The following is a 14,798-nucleotide window of genomic DNA, read 5'->3' as shown; positions in this document are numbered from 1 at the left end:
ATTTCTAGCTGTATGCAGCCCTTGTAAGGCAGACCCTCCGATGACTGTGGGCGGCATCTGCCATGTGTAGGTAACTGCGTGTTATTGTGGTGAAGGATAGTGTTATGTGTGGTGTGTGAGTTGCACGGATGTTGGGGACAGCACAAACACCCAGTCCCCAAACCAAGGGAATTAACCATTTAAGGTCAAAATCTCCAACTTGGCCGGGATTCCAACCTGGGACCCTCTGGATCGAAGGCCAGCACGCTAACCATTTAGCCATGGAGCCAGACACTTCACCACTGTTACCACATAATTCAAAAATGACATCACTGTAACCAAACAACAACTAATTAAACATATAAGCCCAACACTGAACGCGCATAAGATGATCCACTGTAACCCCTCATAATATTTCACAATCAAGGTTCATATATGGAGCACTGCCACTGACAAAACACTTTCACAGCATCATATGGTACACTGTAGGTCTGTAGTGCATCCAGAGTAACACAGGAGCAGTTTCCTGCTTCAATATAATTCACTGCAACAACAGATTTCTTTCAGATTCGGCTGTAACTTGGAAAATAATGACAAAAACACAGCGCCCCATTCTTTCTGTTGTTCTGCCACATAAGGATGTTTTATCCTCTTCCCAGCTACAGATTCTCTTGTCAGTCTATGGTGATCAGAGGCAACTTGTAGGTAAAATAAAGAATTTTTTTTTTTTAAACTTCATAGACTTGTCATTACAACAAAAGAATCTAGACTGATTAGTTCAATTACATTTTATTTACATACATACATTATCATTAAAGATTGTTAGGACTTTCAGCATTCAGTCTGCAAGCCTCTGTGAATTTACTAAACGTCGCCACAAACCTCTATTTGCAGCTAATGCTGTGGCCTCATTTAGTTCTATACCACTTACCTTTAAATCGTTAGAAACTGCGTCTAACCATCGTCATCTTGGTCTCCCTCTACTTCTTTTACCGTCCATAACAGAGTCCATTATTCTCCTAGGTAACCTATCCTCCTCCACCCGCCTCACATGACCCCACCACCAAAGCTGTTTATGCGTACAGCTTCATCCATTGAGTTCATTCCTAAATTAGCCTTTATCTCCTCATTCAGAGTTCCCTCCTGCCATTGTTCCCACCTGTTTGTACCAGCAATCATTCTCGCTACTTTCATGTCTGTAACTTCTAACTTATGAATAAGATATCCTGAGTCCACCCAGCTTTCACTCCCGTAAAGCAAAGTTGGTCTGAAAACAGACCGATATAAAGATAGTTTTGTCTGGGAGCCGACTTCCTTCTTACAGAATACCGTTGATCACAACTGCGAACTCACTGCATTCGTTTTACTGCACCTTGATTCAATCTCACTATATTACCATCCTGGGAGAACACACAACCTAAATACTTGAAATTACGACCTGTTCTAGCTTTGTATCACCAACCTGACATTCAATTTTGTTGTATTTCTTACCTACTGACATCACTTTCATCTTCGAAAGCCTAATTTTCATACCATATTCATTCAACCTATTTTCAAGTTCCAAGATATTAGACTGCAGGCTTTTGGCACAATCTGCCATAAGACCAAGTCATCAGCATAGGCCAGACTGCTTACTACATTTCCACCTAACTGAATCCCTCCTTGCCAGTTTATACCTTTCAGCAGATGATCCATGTAAACTATGAACAGCAAAGGTGAAGGATTACAGCCTTGTGTAACCCCTGAACCAAGAACTCATTCCTCCATTTCTCACTGAAGCCCAATTGTCAACATAAATGCCTTCGATTGATTTTAATAATCTACGTTTAATTCCATAGTCCCCCAGTATGGCGAACATCTTTTCCCTCGGTAGCCTATCACATGCTTTCTCTAGATCTACGAAACAAACACAACTGCCTATTCCTCTCGTAGCATTTTTCAATTATCTGGCGCATACTGAAAATCTGATCCTGACAGCCTCTCTGTGGTCTGAAACCACACTGGTTTTCATCCAACTTCCTCTCAACTACTGATTGCACCCTCCCTTCCAAGATGCCAGTGAATACCTTGCCTGGTACACTAATCAATGAGATACCTCGATAGTTGATGCATCCTTCGTGTTCCCTTGCTTATAGATAGGTGCAATTACTGCTTTTGTCCAATCTGAAGGTACCTTACCAACACTCCATGCTAATTTTACTACTCTATGAAGCCATTTCATCCCTGCCTTCCTACTATACTTCACCATTTCAGGTCTAATTTCATCCATTCCTGCTGCTTTATGACAATGGAGTTTATTTACCATCCTTTCCACTTCCTCAAGCGTAATTTAACCAACACCATTTTCCTCCTCTCCATGAGCTTGGTTGTTCGCAACACCACCATGAAGATTTCCTTTTACGTTGAGAAGATGTTCAAAATATTCCCTCCACCTCTCCAGTGATTACCTGGGATCTATTATGAGTTCACCTGAATTACTCAAAACACTGTTCATTTCCTTTTTCCCCCCATTACTAAGATTCTTTATTACTGTCCAAAAAGGTTTCCCTGCTGCTTGACCTAGCCTTTCCAGGTTATTACCAAAATCTTCCCACGACTTCTTTTTGGATTCAACAACTATCTGTTTTGCTCTGTTTCTTTCAACGTACCAATCCCTGTCTGCCTCGGCCCTTGTTTGGAGCCATTTCTGATAAGCCTTCTTTTTACGTTTACAAGCTGCTCTCACTTCATCATTCCACTAAGATGTTCGCTTTTTCCCATCTTTACACACAGTTGTTCCTAGGCATTCCCTTGCTGTTTCTACTACACCATCCCTGTATGCCACCCATTCTCTTTCTATATCCTGAACCTGCTTACTGTCTACTGTTCGAAACTTCTCACTAATCATGTCCATGTACTTCTGTCTAATTTCCTCATCCTGGAGATTTTCTACCCTTATTCGTTTGCAGACAAATTTTACTTTCTCTTCCCTAGGCCTAGAGATACTTAGTTCACTACAGATCAGATAGTGGTCTGTATCATCGAAAAATCCCTGGAAAACTTGTATATTCCTAACAGATTTCCTGAATTCTAAGTCGGTTAAGATATAGTCTGTTATGGATCTGGTACCCCTAGCCTCCCACGTGTAGCGGTTAATAGCCTTATGCTTGAAGAATGCATTCGTAACAGCTAAACCCATACTAGCACAGAAGTCCAGCAAACGCTTCCCATTCCTATTAGCTTCCATATCTTCCCCACATTTACCAATTACCCTTTTGTATCCTTCAGTTCTATTTCCAACTCTCGCATTGAAATCGCCCATTAGCACTATTCTATCCTTGCTGTTGACCCTGACCACGATGTCACTCAATACTTCATAAAACTTGTCAACTTCATCCTCATCTGCACCCTCTCATGGTGAATACACTGAGACAATTCTCGTCATAATTTCTCCAACTGCCAATCTACCCACATCATTCGCTCATTTACATGCCTAACAGAAACTATGTTGCGGTATTCCTGATAAACAGCCCTACCCCATACTCTGCCCTTCCCTTTCTAACACCCGTCAAGTACACTTTATAATCTCCTATCTCTTCCTCGTTATCTTCCCTTACCCATATATCACTTACTCCTAGCACATCAAGATACATCCTCTTTGCTGACTCAGCCAGTTCTACCTTCTTTCTTCCATAAGCCCCATTAATATTGATAGCTCCCCATCGAATTCCATTTTGTTCATCAAGCTGTTTCCAAGGAGTCCCTCGCCTGTCAAATGGGAGTGGGACTCGGTTATTCCCATAGGTCCGAGGCTTGCTTAAAATGTTCTGAGCTCAGTAAATTCATGAAGCAGGATGCTACCCTACTTACACATAGTCCAAGTGAGGATCTCTCCTCTAACGGGTTATGGACCACCAGTGGATTGTATAGTCCTAGCCGCCTGAGCACAAGAAGGGCCACGACTCAGAATATGTCCGAGATGGCCACTCCCATTCCATAGCAACTGGTATCCCGACTCTCAGGACCACATACTAGGCCACTCAGCCGTTGCTCATGGTTCAAGAACTAGGACGTGACTACAGTAACCCACACCATGAACCATTTTACATTTTACTTACCTGAAAAATATTTCACATGCAGAGTCTTCACTCATGGCAGATCTCCATTCGAAAACTCAATAATCCATGCTCAGAACTCTTGGCTTTCAAGCTTTGTCTATGGGATATTTGCTTTCGCAAATCGCTCTTTTTGAAAAGTGGTCTTTGGAAATTTTCTGGCATTTCCAGCTGTTCAATCACTTAATAATAGAAGTGTGGTATCTTGGACTCTTAAATATGAAATACATAGGATATTTATTAAAATTATTGCTCATTTACATTAGCATACAATAACCAATCTTGATCTCTAATAATAATCTAACAAACATCCGAAGATCTAAAACTAAAGTCTTGTCATTAGACGAATAGATACATAGGTTGTCTTCATGATTGATATCATTTTGTCTCGCAGGAGTTCTTTTACGTGCCAGTAAATATCCACATGAGGCTGACGTATTTGAGCACCTTCAAATCTTCAAATACCACCGGACTGAGCCAGGAGTCATAACAATTCACATCAGCCGGATGTTACTATAAAATATATAATACACACAAAAATATTTCTTAGTTAAAACAATTCATGTCAGCTTAACCATTTTAAGTATTTTATTATTAAGCAAAACCCAGGATCCTGGCAATTTTGATCTTAGATAGTAGGAACAGCAGCTGAAAATGCCTAAAAAATAGGCAAAACGGGGCCGATGACCTTCGATGTTAGGCTCCTTTAAACAACAAGCATCATCAATAGGCAAAACATGTCCCACTTAAGACATAACAATAATGCAAAATATTCATGTAAATCATGTTTGTCATGAACCTTCTACACTGTTGGGGAAGGTCTGAGTAAATCTAGTTTATTTCTCAAAGTGCGCCCCATAAGAGCTTGTGCCGGTGACACTCCCGTTGCAAGAGCTAGATAGAGATCACAACAAGAAAGGAGAGAACTACGAGAGGGATAATGCTTGGAGGGGAACAGCTTAGGAAGGTAGAGAGTTTCAAGTACTTAGGGTAGAGGAATGTGGAAGAATAAGGAAATAATTGAGCGTGGAAGACAAGCAGGAGCATTCCTGAAAAGTGTCAGAAGCCTGGTTTGGAGTGACAAGGTGGGATAAGATGAGAAATGAGAAGGTTCGAAATATAGTAAAAGAAGAGCCACTACAGAATAGGATGGAAGCATCTAGACTTAGATGGTATCGACACATGAAGAGAATGACAGAGGAAAAGATACCGAAGAGGATGCACGAAATGGAGATAACAGGTAAACGACCAAGAGGAAGACCAAGAGACAGGTGGATACAAGGAGTGGAAGAGGGTGTACAGAGAAGACGAGAGGACTAGGCAAGAGTGACTAGGGTGAAGTGGTGGGTAGACAAGAGGAGATGGAGAGGCTTATGTTCCAAGCAGACCCGGCCAACAGTTGGAAACTGCAGATGATGATGATGATGATGATGATGATGTTGACCTTATTTCAGAATCGTATCATCATGTTGGAGACCATATACAGTATGGTATGTCAGTGCAATAATTGACATGGCTTGGAATGTACAGTATTTACCGTGAACAATTTTATAAGTGGCATTCCCTACGGTTGTCGTACATGTAGGTTCCTAACAAACAGCACGGTAATGCATAAGAAGCTGCTGTGTTGTGGACAAATACATTTTTCGGTTTTTAATTAATGTTGAGACTACCTCGATTAATGACTTCACCCTGTCGCGGCACGCAACTTACTGCATTAAAGTTTTATCAAACCATCCACTGCATGCTTTGTGTTTCCCGCGTAGAATCCCATTAGATTCTATTCCGCTTGACGTGAACGGTGGAGTGGAAATTTCGACTGATGGGTTCGATTCAATTCCAATGGGAGTGAGCATCTGATGTTCTTGTTGTCATAGCGTGACGTCATATGGCCTTGGCAAGCCTGGAGAGGCCCCATGACAGGCGCAAACGGTCTAACACAGGATTCAACTTGCATGGAGACTGGAGGGTTCCAACCACGAGCTGCTTTCAGCGGACGATTTCTATCTCAAGGGGCTCTAAAATTTGAACTGTTTAACTGGGAAATATATTTACAACAGAATAAATGGGAAAATATACGTATATCTTAACGCAACCGTTCAAGGGACCAAGAATATCACACTTCTTAAGCGGGAACTTCTTAACCGAGTTTCACTGTAATTAGATTAGTATTAGGGTCGATATTGTTGCCAAGAAAAGATGATCATATGATGAAAGTTTTGTTCATACATTTGAATTAAATAGTAACATTCCACGAACTACAAGAGTTTTTTCTGTCATTGCTTTCCAATATAAACACCGAATGTACCATTTGTTTTTAAATTTAACAACTGGCAATTACTGTAAGTCTATTCTAAAACTTGACAGAATATTACAAACACCACTACTTTAAAAAAAACTTCATATTGGTGCATCCCTTCATTCTTCCCAAGATAACAAACATTGCCCCCTGTCCTCTCTACAATGCGTGGATTACGGTTCGTCAGCTGCGAGCCAACATCATGCTCATGATTACAATGAAATGTCCATGATTAAGTGATTATTTTTCACAAACTGATTGAACAATTCATGGATTGTGAACTAAGAACGTACACCACGTTTCTATTTGAGTCGTGTGTACAGTAAAGAATGAAACAACCGAACAAGTAGGTCGTGCCGCTATGAGCTTGCCTTCAGGAGATTGTGGGTTTGATTTCCACTGTCTGCAGTCCTAAACATGGTTTTCCATGGTTTCCCATTTTCACACCAGGCAAATCCTGGGACTGTACCTTAATTAACGACAAGAACAATACCTTTCTAATCTTAGCCATTCCTCATCTTTCTGTTAGTGCGACGTTAAAAAAGAAGGAAAAATAAAAGAACAAAACTAAGTCTACAAACTTTCTATTACAATTCTAAATAATGAAGAATTACACATTCTTTGAAATTATTTATATTTCACTGAAAATGCAGGTTATAGCCATAATATCCACTTACAGCAGTATGAATTGAAATGGCGTACGGCTTTTAGTGCCAGGAGGTCCCAGGATGGGTTCGGCTCACCAGGTGCAGGTCTTTTGATTCGACATCCCTAGGCAACCTGCACGTCATGATGAGGATGAAATGATGATGAAGACAACAGATACACCCAGCCCCCATGCTAGCGAAATTAGCCAATGATGGTTAAAATTCCCAACCCTGCTGGGAATCGAACCCGAGACACCTGTGACCAATGGCCAGCACGCTAACCATTTAGCCATGGAGCCGGACACCTATAGCAGTAATATGCAAAAAGAAAACTGACCTTGACGGTTTTCAGTTGTTACATGATGTAAGGAAAAGTGAAAAGAAACTCCATAAAAATTATGCTTCTTATTTCCATCACGTATATTGTGGTTGCAATATTTTGATGCCTCTGTGAGGTTTACATAAAGAAGTATGTCCAAATACAGTAACCATATTTTATTATTTTGCTTTCCCCCAATTTTTTATGTTATCCCGCATTTATCGTTTTCCCGCATCCATCGTAATTTTCCCCCCTCATTGAAAAACGATGCATCGAAGTTTTACTGTATAATCCTTTTTTACAATGCACATATAGAGCAACTGTCTGTATCTTAGTTTCGTCATTGCAAACTTTACAGCCTTTTCAGTCTGTTGGAAAGTTTTAGGTCATCAAATGACAATGAAGGGCTTGCATTTGTTGCATGAGAAACATAACTACAATATTTTTCCTCTTTACATCGAAGTTTGTTCACTTTCTGTTATTTGAGCCAACAGTAAAACAGGACACCGCCATGTATGTCAGTCAGCTGTAACTCCAACAGAAAACATTAAAGCTAACTACCCACAGACACTTCCAAATTGCAAAATTAGGAAGCTCAATGTTCCTATAATTTGGAAAAAAAGAATACGAGTGTCATCTAACATATACTGAAAAAACAACTTCAATGAAGCATTGATTATATCAATGCTGGCACTTCTTGTAGCACTTCAGCATTCGTATAATCAATGTTAGTACTCAATGGGTCAACTTTCAGACTTTCCGATGACCATCTCCCTAGAATATAGTGAAAAGGTTTTCATAATTTACATGTAATACTTACTTCACCTAGACTCTCAAGCTGACACAAGTAATACTTGTGAATCATGAATTGTCCTCGTTTGTTTTTTCCAGTTTCTAAATCAATGTACGGTGCAGGTACCCATTTACCCTGTCTCAATGGCTGAGAAAAATAGTTACAGAATCTATTGATATTGAATGTTGCTGACATGAGGATCACCTGGAACAAAGCCAAAACAAAAATAACAATCCATAAAATTTCAAAGCTTGTCCTAAAACTACAAAAAACAAACTCAAATGTATACATGCTTTATCATAACATTAAGAGTTTTATAGGCAACTATCAAAAAATGATTCTTACATGTTTCAAGAAAATAATAATAATAATAATAATAATAATAATAATAATACGAAGAAAAGAATAAGACTAAGAAGATATAACAAAACCATACATATAATATCACCCACATATTCCTTTTTATTTTTTTATTTTAATGTTGCCTCAAAGGAAAGAGTAAACAAAGGTACCAGATGTCTAGTTGTCTTATCACATGCAGACACCAGGTGGTGTTTTTCTTCTTTCTTTTTCTTTCTTTTCCCTTTGTGAGATTTTCCAAATCTTTATTTTTAACTTATAAACTCCAGCAACCCCTTTTGGAAGAATGTTGATGCCCACCTGCCCCAATGAGACTGGGAAGCAGAAACATCACCTGAAGCCATGAAAAAATACATTATTTAACCTGCAAGTATCACTATACCTGCTGCCACGTACCTTTTGTTCTAAGGGAGCAACCTATTTCTCCCTTATTACTACTGAAGGTAGTAATTTATAATTATTCTGTAACAGTTGAGTTGCATTTTGCATTGCAAGGTTTTCACCATGCAACATCTTAATTCAAGATACTGACAAATTGGAGTAGAAGAAACATCCAGACTGATGACCGCTTTCATAACACCAAGAAGCTTCTTCATATTTATCCCCCTGTGGGTGGGGGTGGTAGAATAACACCCGCAGTATCCCCTGCCTGTCGTAAGAGACGACTAAAAGGGGCCCCAGGGGCTCTGAACTTTGGAGCGTGGGTTGGCGACCACGGGGCCCTTAGCTGAGTCCTGGCATTGCTTCCACTTACTTGTGCCAGGCTCCTCCCTTTCATCTATCCTATCCGACCTCCCTTGGTCAACTCTTGTTCTTTTCAGACCCTGACGGTATTACGTATGGAGGCCTAGGGAGTCTTTCATTTTCACGCCCTTCGGACCCTTGTCTTCCTTTGACCGATACATTCATTTTTCGAAGTGTCGGATCCCTTCCATTTTTCCCTCTGATTAGTGTTATATAGAGGATGGTTGCCTAGTTGTACTTCCTCTTAAAACAATAATCACCACCACCACTCTTCATATTTATAGTCATGCCAATTGGACTGAAGAATGCACCAGCCACATTTATGTGACTAATAGATAAGCTACTGTCAGGATACATTGGAAATTTCTGCTAAGTATATTTCAACAAGAGCCTGATTTGCAGTGAGAACATCCAAGAACGCCTTATGCATCTGACTAAAGTGCTCGATCGACTGAAGATTCACAGGTTGACCTGCCAGCTGATGAAGTGTCACTTTGCACAGCCTTAAGTAGAATACCTTGGCCATGCTTTGACAGTGGAGTGTTCCAAAGGACAATCAGAAAAGAATCGGGCTACTGAAGAAGTAGAATGCCCTCAAAACAAGCAACAAGTACATCAAATCCTCAGCTTGAGCAGCTGGTACAGTAGCTTCATCTCTCATTTTGAAGAGAAGGTGACTCCACTCGCAGACATGCTACATAATGACCGACCATTCCAATGCACTAGCAACGAAGAGATTGCATTTCAAGAAATCAAGACAGCCATATGCAGCACCCCAGTCTAGCTCATCCTGATCTCTAATGGAAAATGTGCAAACTAACACTAGTGACTTCGATTTAGGAGCAGTGTTATTCCTAATAACAATAATTTCAAAGCATTCATTTTTCAGAGACAAATCTTCCTGCAGGCATACCACACAAACTTGTAACCTCCGTTTTCTCTCTAAGTTTCAAGCCCTGTGCCCTCATAAAGAGAGACTGTAGGATGTGAGGTGATCGCTGATATCTATACAGAGATGCCAACATACAAAGTGGTTGGCTATAGTGGCAGTGTCTGCTGTAGATAAGGAAAGGTTATGCCAACCAAGAAACATGAGAAATAATATTCAGACCATGTAACACTATTATTGTCATTTTTTGTAGAAGCTTGCATTGCCCTTCAATGCATCCATAGACTTCATGTTTTTTTAGATTTCACATAGTGTGGATAATCCTTCATATTTAACTGAAAAATCACAAAGGCCTATGCAATTCACAAAACATGTGCAACAGTAAAATTTCAATGGTCCTAGACATAAAAACCTTTCTGTGTACTACTTTCAGGAATACAGATTCATTGCAAATCGTTTTTGTCCACAGTCACTCGTCTGTTCATTGTTTTTACTTCTACACATCTTGCCATTTTATTATTATTATTATTTATTATTTACATATTTTACGCCCACATTGGAGCACTTAAATCAATACATTTGAGTTAATTTCTTCTTTTTCTTCTCCCAGAACTTTCTCATCCTCTCCAACCTGGAAGCCCTTTGTGTGTCCGATATAGTATATTGTTTCCGTTCAACTGTTTTTAGTTTGACACTTATGCTTTTGTTCTTTAAGTCATTGAAAGTCAGTAAAAAAAACTTTCTTTCACACGTGATACCCTGCAAATCTTTGGTATACAAATTACTCCATGTCACCAATGATGTAACTATATTCTGCATGACAAATACTGTGTTAAAAAACAGACAACGATGGAAACAACAAACAGAAAATTACTTGCTACAATGGAATCTAAATGTCTGGAGAACACTAATACTGTTAAGCTTTTACCTTGACACCATTTGAATTTGAACGTAGCAACTTCCGCACAACTAGAAGTGCAAAATCAGTTTCTTGATCACGCTCATGTACTTCATCCAGAATAACATGTGTATAGCAATTCATATTTTTCATGCTAATCAACTTCTGGAGCAAAACCCCAGTGGTACAGAATGTCATCCTAGTATCTTCAGAGGTTTTGATATTCAAACCAACCTAGAAACATCAAAAAACATTAGAAGTGAGAATTTGCATTGCGATGTACCACATCCAACAAAATAAATAAACAGGATAAATAATGACAATGTATATGAATAAAAGAAACACAAATTTTAGAGCTTCAACATATCTCTGACATTGGCTTGACTAAAGTCATTCATACATACATTACTTATACTGGCTGAAATTTAAAAGATGCTAGGTGTGTCTCGAGTACAGTTCTTTAGGCTCTCTTTTTAACCAGGTCTTACCAGAGAACAAGCCTCCCCATGTGTAAACAACCAGTACAACCTAACCAATTTGGAAAGGAAGGATGATGTCTGCGACTAAATTTTGGCCAATTCGACTGTAATGCTATATTCTGAACATATACGAGAGTGTGTTGGACAGTAGGCTCAGAAATACTATCATATCTTTGTCCGGCTCCATGGCTAAATGGTTAGCATGCTGGCCTTTGGATCAAGGGGTACACGGTTCGATTTCTGGCTGGGTCAGGGATTACAATCTTGATTTGTTAATTTGTTAAGAAGGAAGCCATACTTTCCAGGGTCAACTCAGTTACGAGGGGAGATCAAATATAAACAGAATTTTATTTTTTTAAGTAAATCCATTTGTTGAAAAACACAAGGCAATTACAATTTATTTTTCCACATAGTTTCCTGCTTTGGAAATTCATTTGTCCCAGCAATGGGCAGCTTTTTGATGCCCTCATCACAAAAAGAACAGCATCATGTCACCAGCCAGTTGCGCACGAAGTCTTCCACACTCTTGTCATCTTCAAATCGTTGCCCTCCTAGAGCTTCTTTAAGTGGTCCGACAAATGGAAATCGCAGGGTGATAAACCCGGATTGTAAGGAGTATGATTAAGTGTAGTCCAGTGCATTTCCTGCAGCTTGGATACAGAGCTGCAATATGGGGCTGCGCATTATCGTGGAGGAGGATGACCTGTCAAATCGGTTGGTCTCATCTTTTGCAGCGATATGCAACCCTAACAGCTCGCAGTAGTAAGAAGCACTGACAGTGCGTCGCCCATGCCCGTCAATCATCGTCAATGTCTTTACACGTACTAATATTTTCGTCTGTAATGCTGGTCCGACGATCATGTTGCTGATTTTGCACACGTTCTCGTCCTTCCTTGAAATTTTTATGCCAGACAAACACACAAATCCTTGACAATGTTTGATCAACAAACTGTGCAGTCAATCTCTGGCAAATTTCCGCTGCTGTACTCTTTCACGAGCAAGAAATTTTATAAAAACGCATTGCGCAGTGGAGGGTTGCACCTGTTGCTCTTACACCATGAGCGTTACTGACGAAGCGGTGGGAAATATATAACAGCATGCTCTCCCCACTCTTAACGGTCCCCTCTAAGCATACCAGAAGCGCGGGGCCAGTTTTACCAACTGTTGATGTTCAGGAACAAAAATTTAGTTTATATCTGATCAACCTTCGTAAATATAACTTAAAAGCTTTTCAGTCTGTCGCGAACACACATGTTAAATGTGGGGTTTCTTTTACAGTATGTTATAGTCCCATACAATATAAAATTCATCATTATCATGTTCATGATCCATATTTACCTTTCAAGTGCTGAGTTACCAGTTGACTGGTACTTCTGTGCTGAGTTTTTTCCTTCCTATGTAAAAAAATCTGTAGAAGCCTCAATTTTTAACTTATCAGTGGGGTGATTAGCTTAAAATGTTGGTTCTTTATAAATCTAAATGCAAATAGAAAATCCTACCCTTTTGTTCAATATCATTTTGAGAGAAACAACATACACTGTTTGTGCCCATGAGTACATCACATTTATACACCATAAAGAGCCCAAAATAAAATGATTTCCTAAAATCTGTAGGCAGAAGTTTGAACAGCTGATCAGTAGAGAACAATGTGGATTAGAGGAATAAATTTATTCCAGATACAAATTGAAATCATGTAATGCCATACAAATACAAAAGTTGATGTTTTAAAATACTTTCTTAACCTGGAATGTGGTAAGAGTTCATGTTTCCCACCGATTTGTTCAACCAGCTGCACGAACTCCACTGGCACAAAAGTTTTAGAAAAATCAATGATTTTGATGTCATCAAACACTACTTGGCTCCCGAAGTCTGTTGCAGTAACTTGAAAGTCTGGTGGAGAATAGGAATTCAGATAACGGCAGGCGAAGGCGGCCAAGGACGTTCCGGAGAGGCTAGTCGAGGACGAGGTAGTTGACCTAGAATCCTGTTTACAAACAATTGACAAGAAACGGGAAAGCGACTAGAGGAAGCAGAAGTTTGAACAGCTGATCGGCAGAGAACAATGTGGATTAGAGGAATCAATTTATTCCAGATACAAACTCAGATCATAATTTAATTGCAAACATTTTTTTGTAAGTAAATCTGTACCATAGGATAAGCATCCAGAAACATGAAAGAAGTTAATGCATGTAATCTGTGCATTTAAAATGTACTCAATCCGTGTGCGTTACGTGTATCACGTGACTACGATGTCTACCATGGAGTAACTTCGCTATGAAAGTGTGGGCCTATAGAATGCAGTAGCAGCAATAAGGTAAAGAAAATGTTGAATAATTAGCTTTGTAATTGATATGACTGTGAGCAGAGCGCTGTCCGTGTAGGTTAGAATGATACAGATTAGTTATAAGGTAAAATTTGAATTCACGTGCCTAATATTAATAATAATAATAATAATAATAATAATAATCATGCAATTTATATAATGAATAGAGTCCATTAGAGAGATTGGAGCAGTCAAATTTTACAATTGGAATTTGAATGTTGTAAGCTCGTATCGTGAATAAGATCAAACACACAGGGGCTGTGTGTGTGTTTGTGTGTGCACGTGCGCACGTGTGTGCATGTGAAATTTTCATATTTGTGCTTGTAATCTTGAGATATCCAATGTCTCTAAAAATCATCATGATTATCATTTGTTCGAAGGAAAGTTAGCACAATAATAACAATAATAATAATAATAATAGTAGTAGTAGTAGTAGTAGTAGTAGTAGTAGTAGTAGTAAGAGATAAGGGAAGCCTCCATGGCTCAGACGACAGCGCGTCGGCCTCTCACCACTGGATACCATAGTTCAAATCCTGGTCAGCCCATGTGAGATTTGTGCTGGACAAAGCGGAGGCGGGACAAGTTTTTCTCCGGGTACTCTGGTTTTCCCTGTCATCTTTCATTCCAGCAACACTCTCCATTCTCATTTCATAGCATCTATCAGTCATTCCTAAATCACTATGGGACTGGCAACCCCATCGTACTAATAGCCTATATATGATTCATTCATTATATCCCTGACCCGGTCAACGACTGGAAAACAGGTGTACGTTTTCATTTTCAGTAAGAGATGAAGTAAATGTCAGTGCAAGTTAGTAAAATATAAGATATCTTGGTTAGTAGCGTGTACTCTGTTATATTTGGTCACAGTGATAATCTATGTCTATGACAAATAAATAACCGACTCGAGGTAAACAAATTATTGAAGTGATAATAATTATGAAATTTATATTTTTGAGCGGATAATAAATTCA

The 14,798-nt window shown here is 39.3% G+C and overlaps 1 protein-coding gene across 1 annotated transcript in view; it reads right to left on the bottom strand.

The window, feature by feature from the left end:
- Positions 1 to 14,798, bottom strand: part of spn-E (spindle E) — a 323,333-nt gene that overhangs the window by 258,916 nt on the left and 49,619 nt on the right. The window contains exons 5-6 of the mRNA XM_067157868.2: positions 11,053 to 11,256; positions 8,159 to 8,335 (exon numbers count right to left, since the gene is read on the bottom strand). Coding sequence (XP_067013969.2) covers positions 8,159 to 8,335; positions 11,053 to 11,256 — 381 coding nt within the window. The remainder of the gene's footprint in view (positions 1 to 8,158; positions 8,336 to 11,052; positions 11,257 to 14,798) is intronic.

This window comes from Anabrus simplex, chromosome 1 (genome assembly GCF_040414725.1).
Source record: "Anabrus simplex isolate iqAnaSimp1 chromosome 1, ASM4041472v1, whole genome shotgun sequence".
NCBI classification, from domain to species: domain Eukaryota; kingdom Metazoa; phylum Arthropoda; class Insecta; order Orthoptera; family Tettigoniidae; genus Anabrus; species Anabrus simplex.
The sequence above is the reverse complement of the archived record's forward strand: the minus strand, read 5'-3'. Positions and strand labels throughout refer to the sequence as shown.